The following is a 25,331-nucleotide window of genomic DNA, read 5'->3' as shown; positions in this document are numbered from 1 at the left end:
GATACAGGTTCCCTTTGCCACCATCCACAACAGCAGCGTCTGGGCTCTGATAGAAACCCCTTGCATGCCAAAGTCACCTCAGAATGGTACCGTAGTTGGGCTCTCCTTCCTCAGCATCCTTCTAGGTCCCAGAATACAGAGTAGAGAGCAAGGGGTTAAGAGTATGGGTTTTAGGGTAAGACAGATGTTCACCCAAATTTACTGTGTCAACTTCGGCAAGCCATTTTCCTCCCTGTGTCTCACAGGATTATGAGACCTACCTTTATGAGGCTGATGTGAGGACTCAATCAATCAAACACAGAAAGGACAGTGGCCGGCACCCAGTGAGAGCCCAATTAATGATCATCCAGGAGACACGGATGGAGAATAAAGACAGTTATCCTGGCTGGGCGCTGTGGCTCACGCCTGTAATCTCAGCACTTTGGGAGGCCGAGGCGGCTGGATCACGAGGTCAGAAGATTGAGACCATCCCGGCTAACACGGTGAAACCCCGTCTCTACTAAAAATACCAAAAACTAGCCAGGCGTGGTGGCGGGCGCCTGTAGACCCAGCTACTCGGGAGGCTGAGGCAGGAGAATGGCGTGAACCCGGGAGGCGGAGCTTGCAGTGAGCCGAGATCCGGCCACTGCACCCCAGCCTGGGCCACAGAGCAAGACTCCGTCTCAAAAAAAAAAAAAAAAAAAAAAATCTGAGAAGTCCCAGGACGACTGTAACAACACTAACAGTAATGACAACAGCGACCACCCCCATTGATCCAGGGGTACCTGACTCGGCTAAGGGCACAGGTTGGGATCAGACAGACGTGGATTGCGCTCTATTGTGCACCTGGGTGAGCTCACCTCTCAGAGCCTCATCGGCTTCCTCACCCGTGAGACCGAGAGGATAATGGCTCTGCGGCCCGGCTCGGGAGAGAACCGAGGAGGGGTTGGGGTGTGAGCCCCCGCCGCTGCCCCTTCGCGGCCAGCATTCTGGGGGCGGGCACGGCCGGAGCACACCCCTGTCGCCGTCCAGCGCAGGGGGTGGCGGCTGCTTCTCCTCGACGCCTCCGCGGGCGGATTCCCCCGCGGCCTCCCGCGCCGCGCAGCGGGGACCCGGGTGATTGCAAACAGCCGCCGGCCTCATTAGGAGACTTGTAATTAGCGGCTGGCGCAGCCGAAGCCGGCGCGGGCTAATTACCGCGGGGAGCCCGCCGCGCCGCCAACGCTCCAGCCCGCCCGCCCGGCCACCACAGGCTTCTGCACCGTCCGAGGCCAGAAGGGGCCGGGCCTGGTCCAAGACTGGGAGGCCGCGGGCCACGCCAATGTGCTTCCTACCGGGGCTGTGCCTGTGGGGGAGAAGTCAATCATTTGTTCAAAACAGGGTTTACTTGCCGGGGGCGGTGGCGCACGCCTGTAATCCCAACACTTTGGGAGGCGGAGGCAGGCGGATCACTTGAGGTCAGGAGTTTGAGACCAGCCTGGCCAACATGGTGAAACCCCGTCTCTACTAAAAATACAAAATTAGCCGGGCATGGTGGCCGGCACCTGTAATCCCAGCTACTCAGGAGGCTGAGGCAGAAGAATCGCTTGAACCCGGGAGGCAGTAGTTGCAGTGAGCCGAGATGGCGTCACTGCACTCCAGCCTGGGCGACAGACTGAGAGTCTCAAAAAACAAACAAAAACAAAAAAAAGGCTTACTATGCACTCCCTGAGCCAGGCATTTTGTCCACGTGACCCCGCTTAAATTTCATATCCACCCACGAAGGAGGAACCATTGTTATCCCATTGCACAGATGAGGAAACTAAGAGACATGAATTAACCGTCCCGACAGCACCTGGCTGGGCCGGTAAATGACGGAGTGGTGAACAGAACCTCCATCTGTCGTCTCTCCATCTTATTGCGCTAAATGGACGAGTGAAACCCTGCACAGGAGAGCACCAGCCGTGTTGACCAGAACAAGGACTCTGGAGTCAGCCGGCTTTGGGTTCGAATTCTGATCCTGCTCGTAACTGGATAGGACGCTTTGGTCTGAGCCCCAACTGCATCTATAAAATGGGCGAAGCATTGCCGCTGAAATGAAGGCTGGGAAGTGTTAGGAGTGAAATTTCCGTGAGGGGTGGAGCGCTCAGGGGTTGGGGGTGTGTTGCTCTCTCCGCGCACTGCGAGCCTCTGGCGCCCCCTGTTGGCCAAATGAGGATGCCGCAGACACTTTCTGGAGAAAGGTTGTTCTTGGGTGGGGAGTGCCGTCGTTATCACTGGTCCCTGGGTAGAGCCACGGCGTTCCCTCTTCCTATTCTCCTCTTCCCTACCTTTCCCCACATCCCTCCTTTAAGGTGGCCAAGAAGAGTGGGAGATGGGAAAATTCAGAACTCATTCCAGATCTTGCAAAAATCAGTTGTGAAAGCTGCCTCCATTACGGACCTCACAGGACCAGCCAAGGCTAAGACATTTCTACAAATAATCAGGGATAGGCATAAAGACTAAGCTACAAAGCCATACATCAAAGTACTGGGCATAACAAGAAAACCGGGAAATAATGTAAACATCTACCAAGGGGATACTGACCAACTTCACAGTGGTACGTCCAAACAATGCATTACTGCACAGCTGAAAAAACAGTATCGTAGCTGAACAGTTGACATGAAAATACAGCGAAACAGCCAGGTGTGGTGGCTCACGCCTGTAATCCCAGCACTTTGGGAGGCCAAGGTGGGTGGATTACCTGAGGTCAGGAGTTCGAGACCAGCCTGGCCAACATGGTGAAACCCTGTCCCTACTAAAAATACAAAAATTAGCCGGTTGTGGTGGCACGCGCCTGCAGTCCCAGCTACTTGGGAAGCTGAGGCAGGAGAATCGCCTGAACCCGGGAGGCAGAGGTTGCAGTGAACTGAGATCACGCCCCTGCACTCCAGCTTGGGCAATAGAGACTCCGTCTCAAAAGTAAATAAATAAATAAATACAAAAATTAGCTGGTCGTGGTGGCGGGTGCCTGTAACCCCAGCTACTCGGGAGGCTGAGGCAGGAGAATCGCTTGAACTCAGGAGACGGAGGTTGCAGCGAGCCGACATCGTGCCATTTCACTCCAGCCTGGGCAACAAGAGCAAGACTCTGTCTTAAAAACAAAAAAAGAAAAAAGAAAATAGAGCCAAACAACAGGAATCAATCTTACAATCATGTTGAGCAAAAGAAGGCAGACACAAAAGAAAACATGCTGGAGGACATTTATATAAAATTTAAGAACAGGCAAAACTAATCTAGCAGGGTAGAAATGGTAATAGTGGCAGTAAGGGATTTGACTGGAAGAGGGATCAGGGAACCTTCTGGGATACTGGAAGTGCTCTTTAATCTTGGAGGTGGTTATAGAAGTCTACCCATATGTAAAAATTCATTGAGATGTACACTTAAGAATATGTATTTTATGTAATACCACATAAGACTTTTTTAAAAAATACTTAAAAAGAAAATAAAAGAAAAAACATAATTTAACAGAGGGCATAGTTCTCAAACTGTTTTCTCTGTCTCAGGACCCCTTTACACACGTTACTGAGGATCCCCAAGAGCTTTTAGTTTTGTGGGTTATATTTACTATGGACATTAAAGTTGAGAAATGTTTAAAAAAACAATACACAATTCCATTAGCTGTTAGAGCAGTGATGTCATCACGTCAAGCAGCCTCTGGAAAACTTGACTGTTCACTCTGAGATAATGAAAAAGACAAGTAACATCTTAGTATTATTATGAAAGTAATTTTGGCTTCGGGGACTCCTAAACCGAGTGAGTTTAGGAAATCTCAGGGGTCCCCAGACGACACTTTGAGAACCGCTGGCCCAGGGGGAAAACGACAGAAGAAAACACACTACACGACAACAGTTATTCTCTCTCAGTGCTGGGATTATAATTTATTTGCTTCTTTGTGCTTTTCTGTTAAAAAAAAAAAAAAAAAAAAAAGGAAAACAGAAATGGAAAATACAATGACCACGTATTGTTTCTGCGAACAAAAAATGAGACAGCGCACTCGCCTCCCTAAGATTGTTGAAAGGCCCAAACAGCAATAGCATATTTAGCTGCATGGAAGAATTAAACTGAGCTCAAACCTGAAAATGAGAGTCCGATTTCCCGTTTGTCAATCCCTGGGCTGTGAAGTGCAGGGTCTTGCCCTCAAAAGCTCCACGGTTCACCTTGGGGAGAGAATATACTCGCATACATACCTGTGCTGCAAGGTTCCCAGGGCCCCAAGGGCAGCGGTTGCATCCTACACAGTATCGTAAACTCCGGTGTGCAGCAAAACCACCCATCGCAGCTGCAAGCCGCTCCAAGCCGCTCCAAGTCGAAGTTCAGCCCTCAAACTAGTCAGAGACCCTCCGCAGGACGCATGCGCGCTTACAAACGCAGAGTTAGGTGGGGCTTGAGAGAGACTGACACAGAGTTCGGCCTCTCAACTTTCTAGCTCCGCCCGCATGTCCTGTCTCCTTCTCTGAATGGCTGAAAGGCTGCGGAAGTAAGCTTCCCACGGGCCGCGGACGGAACCCACTTCCGGTTTGCACACCGAACCCGACGTCGCGGAGGCAGCCATGGTGCGGTTCAAGCACAGGTAAGCATTCCCTTCCAGACCCACCCACAGCCTTGCCAGGTCCCCGCGGCGCCGCTAGCGCTCACCTTCCTCTCGCCTGCCGCAGGTACCTGCTCTGCGAATTGGTGTCTGACGACCCCCGCTGCCGCCTAAGCCTCGATGACCGAGTTCTGAGCAGCCTCGTACGGGACACTATCGCCAGGGTGCACGGGACTTTCGGCGCAGCCGCCTGCTCCATCGGCTTCGCGGGTGCGAGAGCGTTGGGGGAAGAGGGGAACCCGGGAGGATGGCGGGACGTGGAGGGGGCAGGCGCCGGAGGAAGAAAGAAGGGGCACCAGTGGCCAAGCCCGTGCATCGTTTTTTGTAAGGTATCTCTTTAAGCGCCGGGGACCGCAAGCGAGAGATCCACACGAGTCCGAAATTAGCAGAGAGCTAAAAGGAGGGGCCCGAAGGCAGTGGGTCTTTGAGCTAGAGGCCTCTTTTTGCCTGCTTGACAGGTAATTTCTGTAATTGGTTGTGATTGAATTTGATAGAATTAAATGAGGGAAGCTGTGTATAGTTTCTAGTAAGAGCTATTATATGACCGATTACATTAACATCACATGGAAAAAAATTGTCGAAAGTATCCCTGGGAAAGCCCTTAGTTGGTAAAGTACAGAACACATGATTGTCAATATATGTGAATACAGGATGAGCCGGGACAAAGAGGGGCCCGGGGCCCTTCTTCCACACCATTTATATTAGTTCCCCCTTTTACCTTGCTTGAGGATTGACTTCTGGAGAGTTAAATGCAGATAGGCTTAACTCTCCTAAGTCAGGTGAGACTCAGCTGACTGCTACAAGAATTACAGAGCCCAACTGCAGTAAAACAGCCTATTTTTCAGGCGAGGGTTTTTCCTAAATTAAAATGGATCGCCTCCTACCTGCTCCTATTTATTGAATTAACTAGTTAGTGAATTAGAAAGCATTTTAAATTCTAAATTCATTCACCAGTTCTGAGTGGTGTGCAACACAGTGGGTGTTTTGGCTTTTCTCTTTTACTCGCTGATAGATCCTACGTGCCACTTGTGCTCTGTTACTCCAAAGTTTTTTGTTTTTTTTTTTTTGAGACACAGTCTTGCTATTGCCCAGGTTGCTGGAGTGCAGCAGGGAGATCACAGGTCACTGCTGCCCCCACCTCCTGGGTTCAGGCGATTCTCATGACTCAGCCTCCTGAGTGGCTGGAATTACAGGCGTGCACCACCATGCCCGGCTAATTTTTGTATTTTTAGTAGAGACAGGTTTTCATCATGTTGGCCAGGCTGGCCTCGAACTCCTGACGTAAAGTGATCTGCCCACCTCAGCCTCCCAAAATGCTGGGATTACAGGTGTGAGCCACCACACACAGCAAAATTTTCCAAAATGATTTTTTTTTTCCCTGTTGTAGTTCGATACCTCAATGCCTATACTGGAATAGTGCTACTTCGATGCAGAAAAGAGTTCTATCAGCTTGTGTGGTCAGCTCTTCCCTTCATCACATACCTGGAGAACAAAGGACACCGTTACCCATGCTTTTTCAACACGTTACATGTGGGAGGTAGGAGTGATGTGATATGGCTACTGATTTTCAATAGGTGACATGTTCAGAGTTCAGTCTAGACTGGTGGGTGGGTCTTCCTGCTGTCCCGCTAACAAGACACTTCCCCTACCTCTGAAAGTAAGGTCGAGACCTTTCACAAGCTGTTAACCGCAGTAACTCACATGCCAGGTACAATAAGAACATGTCAGAAGTTCCTAATTCAGTACAACAGGAGACAGCTGTTGATTTTGTTGCAGAACTGCACTGATGAAGGTAAGCAATACTAGCCCAGTGCCCACTGAGCAGTGACTGACCTCGAGCTGAAGAAATCACTCCCAAAGACATCTTTCATCCCTATCTGCCTTCTCCAGGAGAGCGGGAAGCTATCCAGAAGTCTGTGACAAGAAGCTGCTTACTAGAGGAGGAGGAAGAGTCAGGCGAGGAGGCTGCAGAAGCAATAGAGTGAACCTCTGCTCACCACACAGCAGGCTACACTGCTCAGGCTTCGGGCCCACTTGTTGAACAGAACAATCTGGGTAGCAACAGCATCTTCTACAGTTTTCCAAGCTGGATAGCTGCCAACCAGCGGACGTGTTACCCACTTGAAATAGAGTACTCAGTTAAACTGAAGTTGCCTTTACCTAGCATTCCCTGGTTAAGTGTTGCAGGTTGTGAACTCTGTAGACATCTTTATTGCTTGGCTAAGAGTAGATTTAATAAATGTATCTGGTTTCCGTGGCATTCAGTATACTTATATTACAAAAAGGGCTTATGGAATGCATGCTTGGCCAAGTCTCTGTTCTCTATCCCTAGCCTTGGTGGGAAGACTGACTCCCTGTGTGGTACTAAACTTTTTTATTGAGACAGTCTCACTGTATCACCCAGGCTGGAGTGTACTGGCCCAATCTCGGCTCACTGCAACCTCCACCTCCCGGGTTCAAGCAATTCTCCCACCTCAGCCTTCCAAGTAGCTGGGATTACAGACGTGCACTACCACGCCTGGCTAATTTTTGTATTTTTAGTAGAGACAGGGTTTTGCCATGTTGGCCAGGCTGCTGTTGATCTCCTGGCCTCAAGTGATCGGCCTGCCTTGGCCTCCCAAAGTGCTGGGATTAAAGGCGTGAGCCACTGTGCCTGGCCTAAATTTTCAATACTTAGCCTTCTACCTGAAGCTGTGTACCCCCGGCCCCAAGATGGGCCCTAAGCAAGACAAGTCATTTGGAATAGAAATATTAGTTGAGACACAGCAAATGAACTGGCAGAGATCCATAGTCCGTCTCAGTACTGAACCACAGGGTCTTACAGATACCAGATTCCTTGCCAACAGTTAATCAGGTAACTGCAAAAATGCAACTTTGGGCCGGGCGCGGTGGCTCATGCCTGTAATCCCAGCACTTTGGGAGGCTGAGGCGGGCAGATCACAAGGTCAGGAGATCAAGACCATCCTGCCTAACACGGTGACACCCTGTCTCCACTACAAATACAAAAAATTAGCTGGGCATGGTGGCAGGTGCCTGTAATCCCAGCTACTCAGGAGGCTAAGCCGGGGGAATGGCATGAACCCGGGAGGCAGAGCTTGCAGTGAGCTGAGATTGCGCCACTGCACTCCAGCCTGGGTGACAGAGGGAGACTCCATTTCAAACAAAAAATGCAACTTTTGCAGTTGGGGTTGGGGGGCTGGCCTCACCTGACATCATTATTGCATGGTCATGTAGCAGCTGCCCACTTAAGAAACTTAAGGTAGTTTTTTGTAGTTCTGCTCTTCCTTATTGCGCCTTACCCTGAAGACAAGTCAGACTGCCATACTCACAGAAAGTAGGAACGGCAAGAGACTTGTGATCCAGATTTGGTCTACTACCTACCAACATTTCTGGGATCTGTTTTCTCCGTAATACAATGGATGAGACTGAAAGTACCATACACATTTAACAGAAATACTGGTGATTTTGGCTTCAACATGCCCCCTCATCTTGAGACCAGAACACCCTCATCCATCCAGGAAAGTTCCTGATAGGATTTCTTTTAAAATGGCAGGTTAAAGCTAAGCCCAGCTCTAGAACCATTAAACCTGACACCAGAAAAGACAGCCCACAATATCACAGTAGCTGTCACATTAACCTATTCAAGAAATAACTTGTCTAGCTCACCTGTAATGAACTTAACAAAACAAAAAGCTCACATTGCTTGTGCAGGTGATTTATTGTGACTATTTGCCTTCGCATTCTAACACACCTAGAGGTCACTTTATTAAGCAGAAAAAGAATTTACATCAAATTCAGCTCAAACCAAGGCATAAGAAGACTGCTCTAGATTAGAGGGAGATGGTGGCAATGCTACCGCTTCAGATGGCCCTGCTCTCCTGCAGCTGTACCACACTCCCGTTCCTATGACTCAAGCCAGTCACCTAAAACAAGCTCGATCTTAGGGGTAGCAGGTCTCAGGGCTTCGTGAGTTACAGCTTTCCTTACCAACGCAAGCCATGCCCATGAAGAGGCAAAACCCTCCTTTCACACATGCAAGTGCCAGGGACAGCCTACTCAATTAAGCTGGCACCACAGCCTGGCCATGTGTCAGAAGAAAAATAAACTGCAATTCAAACTGGGTGTCCTAAATCCATTTTATTCCCACCCATTTCTTTAACAAGAAGAACTAAATAGGTAGTAAAGGTTCAGCTGTTTTTTAAAAGACAGAGGTGTGCTGAGCCCAGGAAGGCCTGACATGATGCTACAGCAGAGCAGTGTGCGCGCCATTCTGGGTTGGACTGCTCTAATGCATCTCGAAGGGACTCAAATCTTATTTTGGGTTGAGAAAAATTAATTACACATGGGTCAAAAAGACTAAACTGGCAACGAACTAAAAACCTTGGCAGGAAGAGATCTCTTGTGTCAATACTTTATTTTGGTGTAAAGACAGGAAGCTGGAAAATACACTGTATTTAAAATTTTCTTGGTTCCCCCTCACATTGTGGAAACACCCTCCCCCCCAGAGCTAATCTGTTCAAACTCAAATACTTAAAAATTACAGCAGCCAAACAAAAGCATGGGGGAAAAAAACAAAAAACAAAAACCAGATGAAGAAGGTAGCCTGGGCCAGTAGTGTCACTTGGTGTGGACGACTGAGGTGCTGAACAGGAGCTTCTGTTTCTGTTTTTTTCTTTTCTTTCCTCCTTTCTCTTCTAAAGGGAGACACAGAAAGAGAGCTTAACTTAAAATGCCATCCCTTGTCCCTTGGCCAGTTTTTATGACCGAAAGTCACAGAGTGGGAGCTAAGACTGGAGGCTCTGGAATTAGACTGCCTAGATTCCAATACTAGTCTTGGTATAACTAAGTGGGTGTCTTTGGGCAAGTCACTTTTACCTCCCTAGACCTCAGTTTCCCCATCTGTAATGTGAGGTACACCCATTTAATGTGCTTGTTGGGAGAATAAAATTAGCACAGTGCTAGGCACATAGCACACCATACATATGTGATTCGTGTCTAGTCAACGAAGAATGCAACAGGCTTTGAGACTGACCTCCATCTAATTAGCCAACCTGTACCAACTCAAGATTCTAAAGGATACAGGTTGTACACCCCACTGTATCTTGGAAGAGTTCCTCAGAATTTCACTTTCAGGCACCATGAATTACTCTGGAGTGGCAAATAGGTCCTATCTGACATACCAAATGGAGTACTATTTAAATGACACTAGAGTGTGCTGAAGGGTTCAGAAGGGAAACAGCCTAATTAGTGATGTCTGCCACTGAATCCAGGCGGGAATGGCAGTGTATGTGTAGTATGTTTGACAACCCTGGGCACTCCAGCCTCTGCCCTTACCAGAGAGGGGATCTGAAGTAGCTGGTGTGTCCAGTTTCATGAAGGCTGCTTCAATAGCTTGGCTGAAGGAATTTTGAAAACTGGGCACAGGAACACGGTCTGAATTATCACTCTCTCCATCGCTCTCCACAGGGGCAGGAGGAACTAAGCTGTTCTCATCTAAAAAATAACAGTGTTAAAACTATAGAAACAACTCTTTTTCTAGAAACAGCTTTTTATGGAAAGGAGCCAAACTCCCCCTTCACCAGTGGACCATCCTCACCTTTCTTTGGAGCAGTTTTGGGCCACACATCTGCTTTTGCTTTTCCAACCCTCAGCATCTGCCAAAGTGGGAAAGAAGTGGGGGAGAGAATTTAAGTAGCTAGTCCAACTTCTTTTACAGACCTACCCTGACTGACTGGAGAAGCACAGAATTGAAAAGATTTTCCAGGTACTTCTCTCCTTAACACACTGTTCTAGTCATGTCCTCTATATCATGGCTAATGGAAATGGCAATGAAACCCACAAGGTAGTAAACCATAAGCTGTTTGTTCCTTAGGAAATGGGTAAAGAACACTGCACAGAAGGCACAAGAGATTCTTACTGAGACCCTCAAATTGGGAATTCTGACTTTCTAAGTTTTTCTGCCCTTCTTGAGACCCCTAAAAACATCGATCTGTCGGAGTAAGCAATGGGTAGTGCCCTCTAGTTTTTGTTTTTTAGACAGGGTTTTGCTCGTCACCCAGGCTGGCGTGCAATGGCACAATCTCGCCTCACTGCGACCTGTGCCTCCAGGGTTCAAGCAGTTCTCCTGTCTCAGCTTCCCAAGTAGCTGGGATTACAGGCACCCACCTGGCTAATCTTTGGATTTTTTTAGTAGAGATGGGGTTTCACTCTGTTGGCCAGGCTGGTCCTGAACTCCTGACCTCAGTTAATCCACCCACCTCGGCCTCCTAAAGTGCTGGGATTACAGGCGTGAGCCACTGTGCCCGGCCTAGTACCCTCCAGTTTTTTTTGGTTTTGAGATGGAGTTTCACTCTTGTTACCCAGGCTGGAGTGCAATGGCACAAATCTTGACTCACTGCAACCTCTGCCTCCCAGGTTCAAGCGATTCTCCTGCCTCACCCCCCTGAGTAGCTGGGATTACAGGCATGCACCACCATGCCCGGCTAATTTTTGTATTTTTAGTAAAGATGGGATTTCTCCATGTTGGTCAGGCTGGTCTTGAACTCCTGAACTCAGGTGATCAACCCGCCTTGGCCTCCCAAAGTGCTGGGATTACAGGCATGAGACACTGCGCCCGGCTGAGTACCCTCCAGTTTTAAACCACATGGCTACTAAACTTCAGGTACCTAAAGCCATGAAAACTAAACTCCTGACACTGCTTCAACAGCCCTCACTACCTTTTAGTCTGCTTTTCCAATAGCTCCTTAATCATTAACTTTCAGATCCAACCACAGGCCAGTAAAATTCCTGCAAGGACAATAAAATCAGAACAATCCTCATGCCCCTGAGGAATTTTCATTCCACTTGGACAAGGCCAGCTTTGTAACTGCGGAAGGCCACTATGAGCCATAACTGCAAATATGCCACTTAAAACGCAGGGAACATTTTATTCCTGGAAAAATATCAAGAGACAAACCCCATGGGGTTCAAGAAGGGGTGCCTTGTCCTTAAATCATATAACCCAAAGTGAGGAATGCCTATTAAGATGAGTTTGTGTTGGCAGATGCTGATTTCATTAAATAACCTTTCTTCATTATGTTCCACTTTGGTGAACTTCTCCCTTTGTCTCTAGGAGTTTGGGTCTCCTATGGCTTACACATTTGACCTTCCCAAGCCTCATGTTAAAATCTGATCCCCAGTATTGGAAGTGGGGACCTAATGGGAGGTGTTCGGGTCAGGGGGGTGGACCCCTCATGAACAGATTAATGCCCTCCCTGGGGAATGGGAGAACTATTCTCACATTCATTCCTGAAAGAGCTGAGAGTGATGTCTGCCACTGGATCCAAGTGGGAATGGCAGTACATTTGTGTGTGTGTGACAGCCCTGAGCACTCCAGCCTCTGCCCTTACCACAGAAGGGATCTGAAGTAGCTGGTGTGTCCAGTTTCATGAAGTCTGCTTCAATAGCTTGGCTGAAGGTTATTTTGAAACTGGGCACAGGAACACGGTTGTTTTAAAACAGCCTGCCACCTCCTCCCCGCCTTGCTTCCTCTCTTGCCATGTGATCTCTTCACAAGCAGGGACCCCTTCCACTTTGTGTACCATGAGTGGAAGCAGTCTGAAGCACTCACCAGATGCCCAGTTCTCCAGCCAGCAGAGTCATGAGCCAAATAAACTTTTTTTTTTTTTTTTGATAAATGACTTGGCCTCGAGTAATCTTTTATAGCCACACAAATGGACTGAGACAGCATCCAAATAGTTTGACATGTGAATTGTTTTACTCTTAAAAGGTAATCAAAATGTCACCTTTTTATTCTTACCAAAACGTTTGAATCCATTCATTAGAAATCATACAAGTCCAAACTGTAAGATATTCTATAAAACTGGCCATGGGAAGGGAAAAAAAAAAAAAGAGGGGATATGGGCAAAGGAACGGATCAAAGGAAACTAAAGAGACTTGACAACTAAATGCAGTAAGTAATGGGATTCTGCCCTGAGTTGAAAATAAAGGACACTGAGACAAATGGGGAGACAGAAATATGCACCATATTAGATACTATTATGGCAGTGGAATTTCTCTAATGTGATCATTGTGGTTCTATAGGCGAATATCCCACTTTCTTTGGCATGTATCTCCTAAGTACTTAGTGGTAAAGTATCATTCATGATATCTGCAACTTCTTTTCAACACAGAAAAAAGAGAAAGCAAATATATAACAGCAAAATAACAATTAGTGAATCTACGTCAAAAGTATAAGTGTTCATAATACTATTCTTTCAACTCTAAGTGTGAAGTTTTTCAAAATAAAGTTGAAAGGAAAAAAGCAATAGCAATAAAGCCTAGTTTAAAAAAAAAAAAAAAAAAAAAAAAAAAAAAAAAAGACCAGCCTGGCCAACATGGTAAAACCCTGTCTCTACTAAAAATACAAAAATTAGCCCAGCATGATGGCAGGCACCTGTAACCCAACCCCAGCTACTCGGGGGGCTGAGGCAAGAGAATCGCTTGAACCCGGGAGGTGGAGGTTGCAGTGAGCCGAGATCGCGTCACTGCACTCCAGCCTGGTGATCAGAAGCAAGACTTCATCTCAAAAAAAAAAAAAAAAAAAAAAAAGTATTTGGCATAACTCCTGGGAGCTACTTGCTAATCACCTCTTAAGTCCAGCAGTTCATTTTCAGGATCCCCTCCCTTCCCACCTCACACCCACAATTATTTCATGTTCCTTGACTTTAGAATCCTCCTTACCAAAGCTCAATTCTTGCTTATTTCTCAGTACAAACTGCTATAATCATATAAGAAACATCCATATCAACTGTCTAAAGAATTGTCAAGATAATGATTCTACACTAGCCCCAAAGAAGTTAATACGGACTTCTTACAAGGGCACATGCCAAGCTGTCCATCCAACTTCCTCACTTATCTGAATGCAGGAATGCTGAGTATTGCTTGTTATCTTAGAGATTAATAAAGCGGTTTCACAGCAAGCCTCACTAGCCTATCATCCCCCCACCCAGCTCCAAGGAAGCTGCTTTGGCTAGTTGCAGTATAACCAACACAATCTTCCCCTCTCAAAGTAAAGAGAAATGGCTTATTTTATGTAACAGATAAATACCACCTGAATCAGAGGTCCTAGAACCAGAGACCAGTTAAAATTGATGGTGTATCCCCAGCCCCTACAATAGTATCCAGTACACAAGTATCAAATGATTTTTAAAATATTCTAAACTCTGATTCTGCCTCAGCTATTCTTGGCCTCTTTCCTGGGTACGTCTACAGTAACATCTGAGGACTAAATCCATGAGCTTTCCTCTTAAGAAAGCCTCCCATGATTATTAGAGTCAGTGCAACATTAGCCTGTTAAGTCTCTCCTTTTCCAACAGAGGGGACGTCCATGACATAATCTGCCCTCAGCCAACTCCACACTGCCTAAAGCTCCGACAGGCAGTGAACTTCCCTCCTACCCATCAGATGACTCAATTTGTCCAGCCGTATTAGAATGAGAGGTAACAATCCCTGGAGGAGGTTCCCATAATAATGAGCAGCAGAGTTCATGTTAAATACCCTTGGGCTGCTTCACAAGCAAAGGATTTACCTGGGCAAAGGAAGGGAAGGGAGAGTCTTCTTCCAGACTCCCAACGCAGAATGAGGGACTGCCCTGACTGGCAGTGGGTGACAGAGGGGTCAGCAGAAAGTCTGAAAGGGAACCAGAGACCTGATTATATTCGTCACGTTCCAAGGAGTGTCCTTAACAAGAGAGATGAGTGAGCCCTGAGTCAGGTCTGGAAAATTACAAATCATCCCCTCAAAAATAAAAAAAGCAAACATTGATCCAACTTTCAACTCTCCCATGTTCTTAAAAAGCCAACAATATCACCTGTGAAATCAGTGACTGGTACAGGAAGAGGAAAAAGCTTCATGGTTACAGTAACACTAGGAGTCATGGTAGAATCTACTCCTACCATAAGAAAAAGTCTCTGCTTTTGAAATGTTACACTTTTCACAAAGGCTGGCTCTCAAGGCTAGGTACTGTCAGGGACTGGTTTTACACGTATGAAACACCTCCAAGAAAAAGATAAAATTTTAATCAGCTCAGCCTTTACATTCCCGATAGTAGACACTATGACCTGGGAATATTCAATTAGAATCCAAGACACATCAACAAGATCCAGCATGAGGGTGCAAACTTTCCCCCGATACTCCCGAGGTAATACACTTCTCTATCCTTTCTGACTACAGCTGAACACTTCCCACAGATGAGTCTATCCACTACCCCGAACAGTGTTGGACAAGAAGGGCCCTATTCTCTCCCCAGCAGCAGGCCCTCCCATGGTCAGTACTCTTATTACTAGGACCAGCCAATTGCTCTTGCTTAAATACATTAAGAGCTTAAACTTTCAGAAAAGCCGGGTGCAGTGGCTCACGCCTGTAATGCCAGCACTTTGGGAGGCTGAAGCGGGCAAATCACCTGAGGTCAGGAGTTCAAGACAAGCCTGGCCAAGGTGGTGAAACCCCATCCCTACTAAAAATACAAAATTAGTTGGGCATGGTGGTGGACACCTGTAATCCCAGCTACTTGAGTACTTGAGAGGCTGAGACAGGAGAATCACCTGAACCTGGGAAGGGGAGGTTGCAGTGAACCAAGATCATGCCATTGTGCTCCAGCCTGGGTGACGGAGCAAAACTCCATCATAAACAAACAAACAAACAAACAAACAAACAAACAAACAAAAACCACAGCTGGGTGTGGTGGCTCACAAATGTAATCCCAGCACTTTGGGAGGTTGAGGCGGGAGGATCACAAGGTCAGGAGATCGAGACTATCCTGGCTAACGGTGAAACCCCATCTCTACTAAAAATACAAAAAATTAGCCAGGCATGGTGGCACACGCCTGTAGTCCCAGCTACTTGGGTGGCTGGGGCAGGACAATTGTTTGAACCCACGATGGGGAGGTTGCAGTGAGCCAAAATCGCACCACTGCACTCTAGCCTGGGTGACAGAGTGAGACTCCGTCAAAAACAAAACAAAACAAAACAAAAAACAGCTTTCAGGAAGGGTAGTATGTGAAAACACAATCTTGGTATCACAGATATGCTGGGCACAGTGGCTCAAGCCTGTAATCCCAGCACATTGGGAGGCCGAGGCAGGCAGATCACTTGAGGCCATGAATTTGAGACCAGCCTGGCCAACATGGCGAAACCCCATCTCTACTAAAAATACAAAAATTAGCAGGGTATGGTGGTGCATGCCTGTAATCTAGCTACTAGGGAGGCTGAGGCACGAGAACTGCTTCAACCTGGGACGCAGAGATTGCAGTGAGCCGAGATTGTACCGCTGTACTCCAGCTTGGGCGACAGAGCGAGACCCTATCTCAAAAAAAAAAGAAAAAAAAATGCATATCACAAATAATGTATTTAATGATCTGCCACAGTCCTTCATATGCTCCTTTCTCAGTTAAGCAGAAAAGCATCACAGTAGTGCAGTCCTCAAGAACCAGGTTCTAATCCCAGTTCTTGCCACTAAGTACCTGCCTCAGCCACAGGTTCCTAATCTGCAAAATGATATGCATATGAATACAATGATCACCAAAAGTTTTAAATATTCCAATGATGGACACTTTGTTAAGAATGCCCTACAGAGGCCAGGCGTGGTGGCTCACGCCTGTAATTCCAATAGTTTGGGAGGCCAAGGCAAGTGGATTACCTGAGGTCGGCTGGCGGATCCCCTGAGGTCGGGAGTTCGAGACTAGCCTGACCAACATGGAGAAACCCTGTCTCTACCAAAAATACAAAATTAGCCAGGTGTGATGACGCATGCCTGTAATCCCAGCTACTGGGAGGCTGAGGCAGGAGAATCGCTTGAACCCAGGAGGCGGAGGTTGCAGTAAGCCGAGATTGCACCACTGCACTCCAGCCTGGGCAACAAAAGTGAAACTCCATCTAAAACAAAACAAGAATGCCTGAGAAATCAGTCATAAGCATCAAAAAGTATCTCTCTTGGCGAGGTGCAGTGGCTCACACCGGTAATCCCAGCACTCTGGGAGGCTCAGGCAGGATCACTTGAGCCCAGGAGTTCAAGATTGCAGTGAGCTATGATTGCACCACAGCACTGAGCAAGACCTTATTTCTTAAAAGCAAACAGGCTGGGCGCAGCAGCTCCCACCTGCAATCCCAGCACTTTGGGAGGTTGAGGCAGGCAGATCACTTGAGGCCAGGAGTTCGAGATCAGCCTGGCCAACATGGACAGACACTGTCTCTACTAAAAATACAAAAATTAGCCAGGCTTGGTGACGCACACCTGTAATCCCAGCTACTCAGGAGGCTGAGGCCGGAGAACTGCTTGAACCCAGGAGGCAGAGGTTGCAGTTAGCTGAGACTGCACCAGTGCATTCCAGCATGGGTGACAAAGCTAGACTCCATTTCAAAAAAAAAAAAAATAAGCCATCTGCCAGGCTTATCAGACGAAGATCACAAAAGAGAATTCTCTGAAATTATAGTAACTCTTTAAGTGTTTAATTTCATAACACTTTAAACATTCTTTATATATAAGACAAACTTTTTTAAGACTAAAGGCCCATTTGAACATTTCAATCCAATCTCATTCCTTAGAATGTAACACTACTACCAATTTGGAACACATCTGTCTCAGTATTTTTTTTTCCACAGGGTCTGGCCGTGTTGCCCAGGCTGGAGTGCAGTGGCCCAATCTGGGCTCACTGCAACCTTTGCCTCCTAGGCTCACTCAAGCCACACCCCCACCTCAGCCTCCCGAGTAGCTGGGACTACAGGTGCACACTACCACACCCGGCTAAATTTTGTATTTTTTGTAGAGACAAAATTTTGTTGGTCTTGAACGCCTGAGCTCAAGGGGATCTGCCCACCTCGGCCTCCCAAACTGCTGAGATTACAGGTGTGAGCCACCGTGCCTGGCCTTCAATCCTCCTCTATACATTTCATATTTTTTTATTTCCTCCCCTGCCTTCTAGCAGAAGTTTTTCTATGCATTTACATACATATATATATGTGTGTGTGTGTGCATATATATATATAAACCCATAATGAAATGCTTTAGTTTTGTGGTGATGTTTTTTTAAAAAACCTACAAATATTTATTCTTGTTCTACAAATTACCTTCCCATTAGTACATGAATAGAACTATTCCCTTCTTCGACAGGTGTGAATTTTTTTTTTTTTTTTTTGAGACAAAGTCTCTCTGTTGCCCAGGCTGGAGTGCAGTGGTGTAACCTTGTCTACTGCGACCTCTGCCTCCCAGGTTCAAGCAATTCTGTTGCCTCAGCCTCCTGAATAGCTGGGACCACAGGCGCCTGCCACCATGCCCAGCTAAGTTTTGTATTTTCAGTAGAGACAGGGTTTCATGGTGTTGGTCAGGCTGGTCTTGAACTCCTGACCTCATGATCCACCCATCTCGGCCTCCCAAAGTGCTAGGATTACAGGCATGAGTCACCACGTCCGGCCTTTTGGTGTGGAATATTTTATAATATAAATACTATAATTTAGTCATTTTCTTATTGGTAGGCCTTCCAACCTTTTTCTCTTTTTGGAGCTATTACAAACAATGCTTCAATAAAAAGACATGTACAAAGAGGTTTAGGCATACAGGAGAGTATCTCAAACATAAAAACTAGAAACAAAAACAGCTGGGTCAAAGGGAAGAATCCAGGTTCAACTATCCTGCCTAAAGAGCTCCTTGAGGTGCTTAGAAGCGGGCAGGGTAAAGCAGTCAGCATAGCAAGTGGGAAGGATGAATAAACATTAAGAATTTGATGTACCTCAGGACTACCAAAGTAAGGTTATGCCCCTGAAGTCCACACCACGCTGAGTGGGCTGGGATTGTAAATTCAGACACCAAAGCTTTGCATAAGGTCTACCAGATGGGTGAATTTATTAAATTTCACCTGTTTACCTGCATGGGAACCTGGACTTCTGCTGAGAGGAGAAAGGGAGAGGGCCCCATGGCCCTCGGTGCTGGTGGGACCCAAAGCAGAATCGGAGGAGCAGGTATAGGAATTGAAGGCAGGAAACTGCTGTAGATTCTCGAGGGGAATGTGGACTTCTGGGTCTGCAAAAGAAAGATAACCCTTGTAAACCCATTCACAGAATTCTTCAATTTTTTTTTTTTTTTTTCTTTTTTGAGACAGGGTCTCACTCTGTCACCCAAGCTGGAGTGTAGTGGTATGATCTCTGCTCACTGCATCCTCTGCCTACCAGGCTCAAGCGATCCTCATACCTCAGCCTCCTGAGTAGCTGAGACCACAGGCACGTGCCACCATGCCCAGCTAATTTTTTGAATTTTTAAAGAGACGAGGTTTCACCATGTTGCCCAGCCTGGTCTTGAACTCCTGAGCTCAAATGATCTGCCCATCCTGGCCTCCTAAAGTGTTGGGATTACAGATGTGAACCACCACGCCTGGCCTAAATTTTTCAAATAGTTTCCAACAGTTGAAGACACCATACATGCATATCCCCAAAAGACTAGAGGATGCAGACAAGCTAAAACCCAAATTTACAATACTGTCCTTCTATAATGTCTTTAATATAGTTAACCTTGTTCTAACGATTAATAATTGAGGCTGGGTGACAAACATAGGGGTTAATTACACTGTTTTACTTGTCTTGATATATCCATAATAAAAAGGTTAAAACAAAAAATCCTATTCCTATCAGTTTTCTCAAAGTTCAGGACATGTGCCAAACACCTACACAGTGTTGGGACCCCAAGTATACACTTACCCCACTTGAGATATAAAATGTATGTTTCCATGCCATATGGAGTCAAAATACCACAGTGCTTTTCTTTGCTAAGGACTCAATTCCTTGTTTTCTGGTGGATAATGGGACCTCATGTCACACTAATCTCCTGGATTCAATGAAGCTTATTTTGAAGAACCAGATCAAAAGGCTGTGCTTACTGCTATGAAAGATCTCTTAAATCCAACTTCCTGCACTTCCTAGTCTATCAAGGTTTCCATCTTATCAGACCCTCCTGGCAGACTTGCTGTGTACAGCTATCCCCTTTAATACAGAGTCAGTGATCCAGAAAGCATGGGGAACAATGGCCCCCAGCATTCTTAGCAAAGCCCCAATTCCCATCTCTTGAACAGGTTTATATCACCCACTATTACCAAGGCTGAATTTCATCTTCATCTTTACTATGTGCTAGGCACTTTGACCCATATTAACTCATTACATTTGCAAGCAAGACTATTAAGGAGGTGCTCTCATGATTCACATTTAAAAGCTGAAGAAAACAAGTCGCTAAGGTCTGGCTCCCAGGTCTCAGACAGAGTTCCAGACAATGATGTACAGCAGTACTAGTCAAAGATGAGAGTTCCTGAACTTACACTTGCCCTGTTTCTTGTTCTCCTCTATTTCAATCCTGCGCTCTCGGCGGCGTTCCTCCCGAGCCTTCTTTTGGCGCTGACGTTTCCTCTTCTCAATGTCATCTGCGGATTGGTCAGGTTGTAAAGAAGTAGACCCAGGACAACCTACCCATCAACTCCTCCCAGTATTAGCAGCTAAGCCCACACCAGTAGGCCCAGCTGGACTAGATGAACAAATGAAGTGTTTAGGAGGTACTAGGATTCATGATACAGTTCCATAAGTTTCCTCCCACACTGGATTTCTAGCCACAAGCATCCCTGAACCCTACTATAAAGAGAAGCAGAGCAGGGGCATTCTCACCTGAGAACATCTCTAGGGTTTCCTTAGAGACCACAGGAGGTTGCAAAGCCAGTTCACAGATGCTGAACTCACAGGTGAGTGGCAAGTGAGAGAGATATCTATGACGCTGTCGAACATCCTACATTGGAAAAAGGACCAATACTCAACTAAAGCAAACCTAACTCTGAAAGCAGGGGGTCCTAACCCAGATATCCAACAATATATACATAACACAGCCAGCACTGGGGCTGAAAACAGTAGTGCTCAATTATCCTCATTTTGAAAAGTCAAAGAGAAACTGTCAACCTACAGCAAGGTGGAATAAGCAACCAAATCCAGTTATTTTTGGTTTGTGCTGCAAAGGAGTGAATTGAGTCCGGCAACAAATAATCTAAAACCAATCAGCTGTTTCTGATTTTTAAGGGCCCACAGGTGAGGGGGATGAACAGCGAAGATAAAAAGTTATTTGCTGGCGGAAAAACAGAACAACAAAAAAGTGAGAACCACTGACAGAATAACTGGGAAGGAAGATAAAGCAGATCTCCCTACTGAAAGACACTTGGCCTGAAATAGTAGAAATGAAGCCCAATTTTTTCTTTTTCTTTTTTCTTTATTTTTTTTTTTTGAGACATGGTCTTGCTCTGTCACCCAGGCCAGCTCACTGCAGACTTGATCTCCCGGGCTAAGGTGATCCTTCTGCCTCAGTCTCCTGAGTAGCTGGCACTACAGGTGCACATCATCACACCCAGCTAATTTTTTTTGTATCTTTTGTAGAAATGCCCTGGCTGGTCTGAAACTCCTAGCCTCAAGCAATCTGCCTGCCTAAGCCTCCCAAAAGTGCTCGGATTACAGGTGTGAGCTACCACACCCAGCCCATTTATTTTCGTTTCTATTCTTTTCCTGCATGTTTGATGAAAAATTTATAGTACTCAAAGATTCTAATTTTAAATCTTACAACAAATTTGTGACATTTCTCCCAAGCAATAAGGAGGAAAACAAACAAAAATAAACTCCATCTTGAATAAAAGGAAGAAATATCTACATCTCCAAGCTACAATCAATGAAGCAGGGAGCAGCACTCATGCTGAGGGGACACCTCACTTACAAAGAATTCACAGCACCATCACTGACAGGAAGACTAAAAATACAAAAACTAAAGGCCTTGAAGGTTTGTGAACTTAGGATGGCTAAGCCTACCTCAAAGAGATTAGGTTAATATCGCTGCCTGACCCTCCATTTCTAGAGGAAGGCCTCACCTCAGACATGGAGTAGCCAGCAATCTCCACCACAGTTGCTGAGATCTTCTCGGGGCTCCTCTCCAGGCTGCCGTACTCCCGCACGAGACAGCGCACATTCACGGGGTGCAGGAACATGTGCTGCCCATCTTCCGCTGAGGACAAGAGGCTCTATCACACACCAGTCTTGGCCAGTCCCCAGAAGGCCCCTCACCGCTCCCCATGCCCAAGGGCTCAAGCCACCCAAGCCCCTGGATCTAGTGGCGCTCCTCTGCTTAGAGCGCAGGGTCGCATCTGAAACACCTCTGCAGCAACCCAGCCCTCTCCTCAGGCACCCTCACCTTGGTAAAAGTAGTAACAAGGAGAGCTGCTGAGGCGTGTGAAGCCTGGCTTGGTGATGGGTTCCTGCTGGCTGGACTCAGTGCAAATGGTTCCCTCTTTAAGATTGTCATCTGCTAACTCCAAGTCATCACAGGCCTCTGGCAACCCCTCAGGCTCTGGTTCAGACACTGCTTCCTCCTCCTCTACCAGAGGGAGAGCAAGAGGTCTAGAAGGAGTGTCCAGAGAACAAACTTCCGTGGTTTCTTCATCGAAGGCAGACAGATACTCCAGCACACCCTGTTGCAGCAAACTCTAGATCAACAGAAAGTATATCTCCTGCTTTCCGAAAGCAATGTGGCAAATGTAGGCCTAAGAACCAAGCTCCCTAGATGTTTATCTTAGCTGTTGTGTTCACTGATTTAACACCCCTGGGGAAAGAACTAATAACAAGCATACAGAAAATACTCATTGTCCCCTCTTCTCTTGAGAAGGTTTAGATCTCACAGTAATGCCTACCAGCTCAATGACAGTATTTGAGGAATGGCAGCCACTTAGTAACAGGAACACACTAACCTTCCTGGGTTGAAAAACAGACTCCTTCGCCAAGGGAGCCATCAGCACCAGTTGTTCCAAAGCAGCCACAACACCAGTGACCTCCCCTTTGCTTCCAGCCAATCCCGACAGAGCCTCTTCCCGAGTCTAACGTGGCCAGAGAAAACACCAGAGAAGGTTAAGTTTCCAGAAACACACTTAGCTTGAAGGGCAAGGGCTTAGAATGGCCTCTCAACAGGACCAAAAGTTAAAAGGCAATGAGACCCAATGGGAAGGAGGTTAGGTGCTTAAATATCTCAACTTTGAGGGAAACAGGAAGCAAAAAGCATGCAATACCCACTAAGAATTGGAATCTGCTTAGAATCTGACACTGGGGAATGTAAATTAGTTCAGCCAGTGTGGTGATTCCTCAAAGACCTAAAGACAGAAATACCATTTCATCCAGCAATCCCATTACTGGGTATATAGCCAAAGGAATACAAATCATTCTACTATGAAGACACATACGGCCAGGTGTGGTAGCTCATGCCTATAAACCCAGCACTTTGGGAGGCTGAGGTGGGCGGATCACCTGAGGTTGGGAGTTCAAGACCACTCTGACCAACATGGCAAAACCCCATCTCTACTAAAAATACAAAATAACCCAGGCATGGTGGGGCATGCCTGTAATTCCTGCTACTCGGGAGGCTAAGGCAGGAGAATCACTTGAACCTGGGAGGCAGAGGTTGTGATGAGCCAAGATCACGCCACTGCACTCCAGCCTAGGGAACAAGAGTGAAACTCCGTCCCAAAAAAAAAAAAAAAAAAAAAGAAAAACCAAATATCGCATGCATGTTCTCACTTCCAAGTGGGAGCTAAATGATGAAAAACACGGACACATAGAGGGGAACAAACACTGAGGCCTATCAGAGGATGCAGAGTGGGAGGAGGGAGAGGATCAGGAAAAATAACTAAAGGGTACTAAGCTTAATACCTGGGTGAGAATCTGTATAACAAACCCCTATGACATAACCTGCATTTGTACCCCTGAACTTAAAAGTTAAAACAACAACAAAAAAAGAGAATCTGACACTGATAACACTATAAAAAACTTCCAGAACAGAAATCTAAGAACATGAAACTAACCTAGTTTTTACAAACTATGCTCAGACAGAGGCCCAGAGTAGCAGGCCCACCCACCTCAGCCTGGACAGTTCTAATTCTATGTAGCCTTTCTTATGCCTGTAATGGCATTTGAACAAATACGGCTGCAATGTATTATAGAAAGAAAGCAAAAGTTAAATATACAAGACTCTACCCAAGGAGCCCTTGGGAGTCAGGGAGAAGGGAATTCAAATACCAGCTGCATCCCTTACTAGCAAATTACCCAACCCATGATTCTGTTTCCTCATCCGTGAAAGGGGATAGTGCTATCTACCACACTAGAAGTTTAAGTGAGATAAATGTGCATAGCACTGGTCCTATCAAATGCTAATCACTCAATAAATATGGGCTTCTACTGCTCTAAGCTAGATCAGTGGTTCCAGTAGTGTGGTCTGGGGATGAGCAGCCATCAGAATCACCCTAGAACTTGTTATAATGCAAATTACTGAGCCTACTGAGCTTAACCTATGCAATCAGTATCTCAAGGCGGAGCCTAACAACCAGTGGTTGTGATGCTTCAAAATTTCCTGTTGTGGAAGATCCAAGACCCAAGGAATTCTATCCTTGTGTAATTCTTGCCGTTTCAGGTACTCCTAAGGCATACTGGGCAGGCCATACTACTTTCTCCACAATGTCTTTCAAAACACCTCTAGAATAGAACCCTAAGTATTTTCCCAGAAAACAAAAAACTCTTCCTTGCTTTAAGAACATAGCTAATCTAAAAAACTCCACTGTCACAATTAGTTATAAAATCATTTTGACTTGCTCCTTTCAGCTCTAGAAAGAGCTTTAAAAGCCCTAGGTTAAACCTTCTCTGCTGTCATCAAACAAAGCGCAAAACAAATTGGCTTTTTTAGCCATTTTCTGCTTATTGTCTTAAACGTGGAATGGAACTAATTTAACCCCAGTGTCCATCAACTCACCCCCAACACAGTGAAAAGGTTTAGCATTTCTGGTTTTCACCAGAGACTGCCGAGAGAGTGAAAAGGTTTTAGCGTCTTCAATGCATCCTCTCACCTTGAGCTCCTGGATAGCTGCCTCAATAAAGCAGGACTCGGGAGTGTGCTTCTCCTCTGCCAGCTGCTGCTCTAGTGCTACTTTCTCCTCCAGAACTACCCGGTGCAGCACCTGCTCCTTAGAGGCCAGCAGCAACTTGGAGTACTGGCTGTGTTGTTCATCTATAAGAAGGCCAGCAAGATCAAAGAAATGCAACACTCAAAGCTCATGACGGTGTAGCTAAATAGGAATTTTCAAATACAGCCTTTTCTTTGGGGTGAAAATGGGATAATTCCCTAAGAAAATAATTTAACAACAGTCTTAAAATAAGGTCTGTAGCTCTGTTCTTGATACAAGAAATCTAAGAAACCCAGAGATGCAGTCAAAACCTTAGTCACACAATGTTTATTATTACAGCATTGTATGTAATATCAGAAAAACTCAAACCAGCCAGGCACCGTGGCTCACACCTGTAATCCCAGCACTTTGGGAGGTCGAAGCGGGTGGATCACTTGAGGTCAGGAGTTCGAGACTAGCCTGACCAACATGGTGAAACCCCGTCTCTACTAAAGATACAAAACATTAGTTGGGCGTGGTGGTGCATGCCTGTAATCCCAGCTACTCAGGAGGATGAGGCAGGAGAACTGCTTGAACCCGGGAGGCAGGGGTCGCAGTGAGCCAAGATCATGCCACTGCACTCCAGCTTGAGCAACAAAAGCAAAACTCTGTCTCAAAAAAAAAAAAAAAGAAAAGAAAAGAAAAAGAAAAGAAAAGCTCAAACCAACCAGTAAAACCAACAATAAAGAATAAAGAAATGGTGGCCCAGCACAGTGGCTCACACC

At 46.2% G+C, this 25,331-nt stretch overlaps 2 protein-coding genes and 1 long non-coding RNA gene across 10 annotated transcripts in view; 1 reads left to right on the top strand and 2 right to left on the bottom strand.

Annotated features, from left to right (window-relative positions):
• Positions 1–2,388: 2,388 nt before the first annotated feature.
• LOC140712804 (uncharacterized) lies at positions 2,389–4,266 on the bottom strand. The gene is made up of 2 exons (XR_012094605.1): positions 4,188–4,266; positions 2,389–3,091 (listed from the first exon to the last, which is right to left on the bottom strand). It is a non-coding gene; the product is annotated as an uncharacterized lncRNA (long non-coding RNA).
• Positions 4,267–4,473: 207 nt separating this feature from the next.
• On the top strand, positions 4,474–6,848 carry POP5 (POP5 homolog, ribonuclease P/MRP subunit). 3 transcript variants are annotated; one of them, XM_008004962.3, is made up of 5 exons: positions 4,474–4,570; positions 4,656–4,798; positions 5,976–6,125; positions 6,297–6,380; positions 6,479–6,848. In XM_008004962.3, the coding sequence occupies exons 1-5, from the start codon at positions 4,551–4,553 to the stop codon at positions 6,571–6,573; spliced, it is 492 nt and encodes a 163-aa protein (XP_008003153.1). In that variant the 5' UTR covers positions 4,474–4,550; the 3' UTR covers positions 6,574–6,848. The 3 variants fall into 3 exon arrangements, with proteins under 3 accessions (XP_008003153.1, XP_008003154.3, XP_008003155.1); XM_008004963.3 differs by having other exon boundaries at positions 6,251–6,380; XM_008004964.3 differs by lacking the exon at positions 6,297–6,380.
• Positions 6,849–8,983: 2,135 nt separating this feature from the next.
• RNF10 (ring finger protein 10) overlaps positions 8,984–25,331 on the bottom strand; it is a 43,644-nt gene continuing 27,296 nt past the window's right edge. The window contains exons 7-17 of one of the 6 annotated variants that reach the window (XM_008004949.3): positions 24,511–24,671; positions 22,372–22,497; positions 21,819–22,110; positions 21,499–21,632; positions 20,264–20,381; positions 19,924–20,025; positions 18,486–18,641; positions 14,157–14,257; positions 10,185–10,242; positions 9,923–10,081; positions 8,984–9,282 (exon numbers count right to left, since the gene is read on the bottom strand). In XM_008004949.3, coding sequence (XP_008003140.1) covers positions 9,206–9,282; positions 9,923–10,081; positions 10,185–10,242; positions 14,157–14,257; positions 18,486–18,641; positions 19,924–20,025; positions 20,264–20,381; positions 21,499–21,632; positions 21,819–22,110; positions 22,372–22,497; positions 24,511–24,671 — 1,484 coding nt within the window. In that variant the 3' untranslated portion in view covers positions 8,984–9,205. Of the gene's footprint in view, positions 9,283–9,922; positions 10,082–10,180; positions 10,243–14,156; positions 14,258–18,485; positions 18,642–19,923; positions 20,026–20,263; positions 20,382–21,498; positions 21,633–21,818; positions 22,111–22,371; positions 22,498–24,510; positions 24,672–25,331 lie in introns of those variants that run through there. The other 5 variants (XM_008004950.3, XR_005239701.2, XM_008004951.3 and 2 more) reach the window with 5 other exon arrangements.

Source organism: Chlorocebus sabaeus, chromosome 11 (assembly GCF_047675955.1).
Source record: "Chlorocebus sabaeus isolate Y175 chromosome 11, mChlSab1.0.hap1, whole genome shotgun sequence".
Classification (NCBI taxonomy): Eukaryota; Metazoa; Chordata; class Mammalia; order Primates; family Cercopithecidae; genus Chlorocebus; species Chlorocebus sabaeus.
This window is presented reverse-complemented; position numbering and strand designations above follow the sequence as displayed.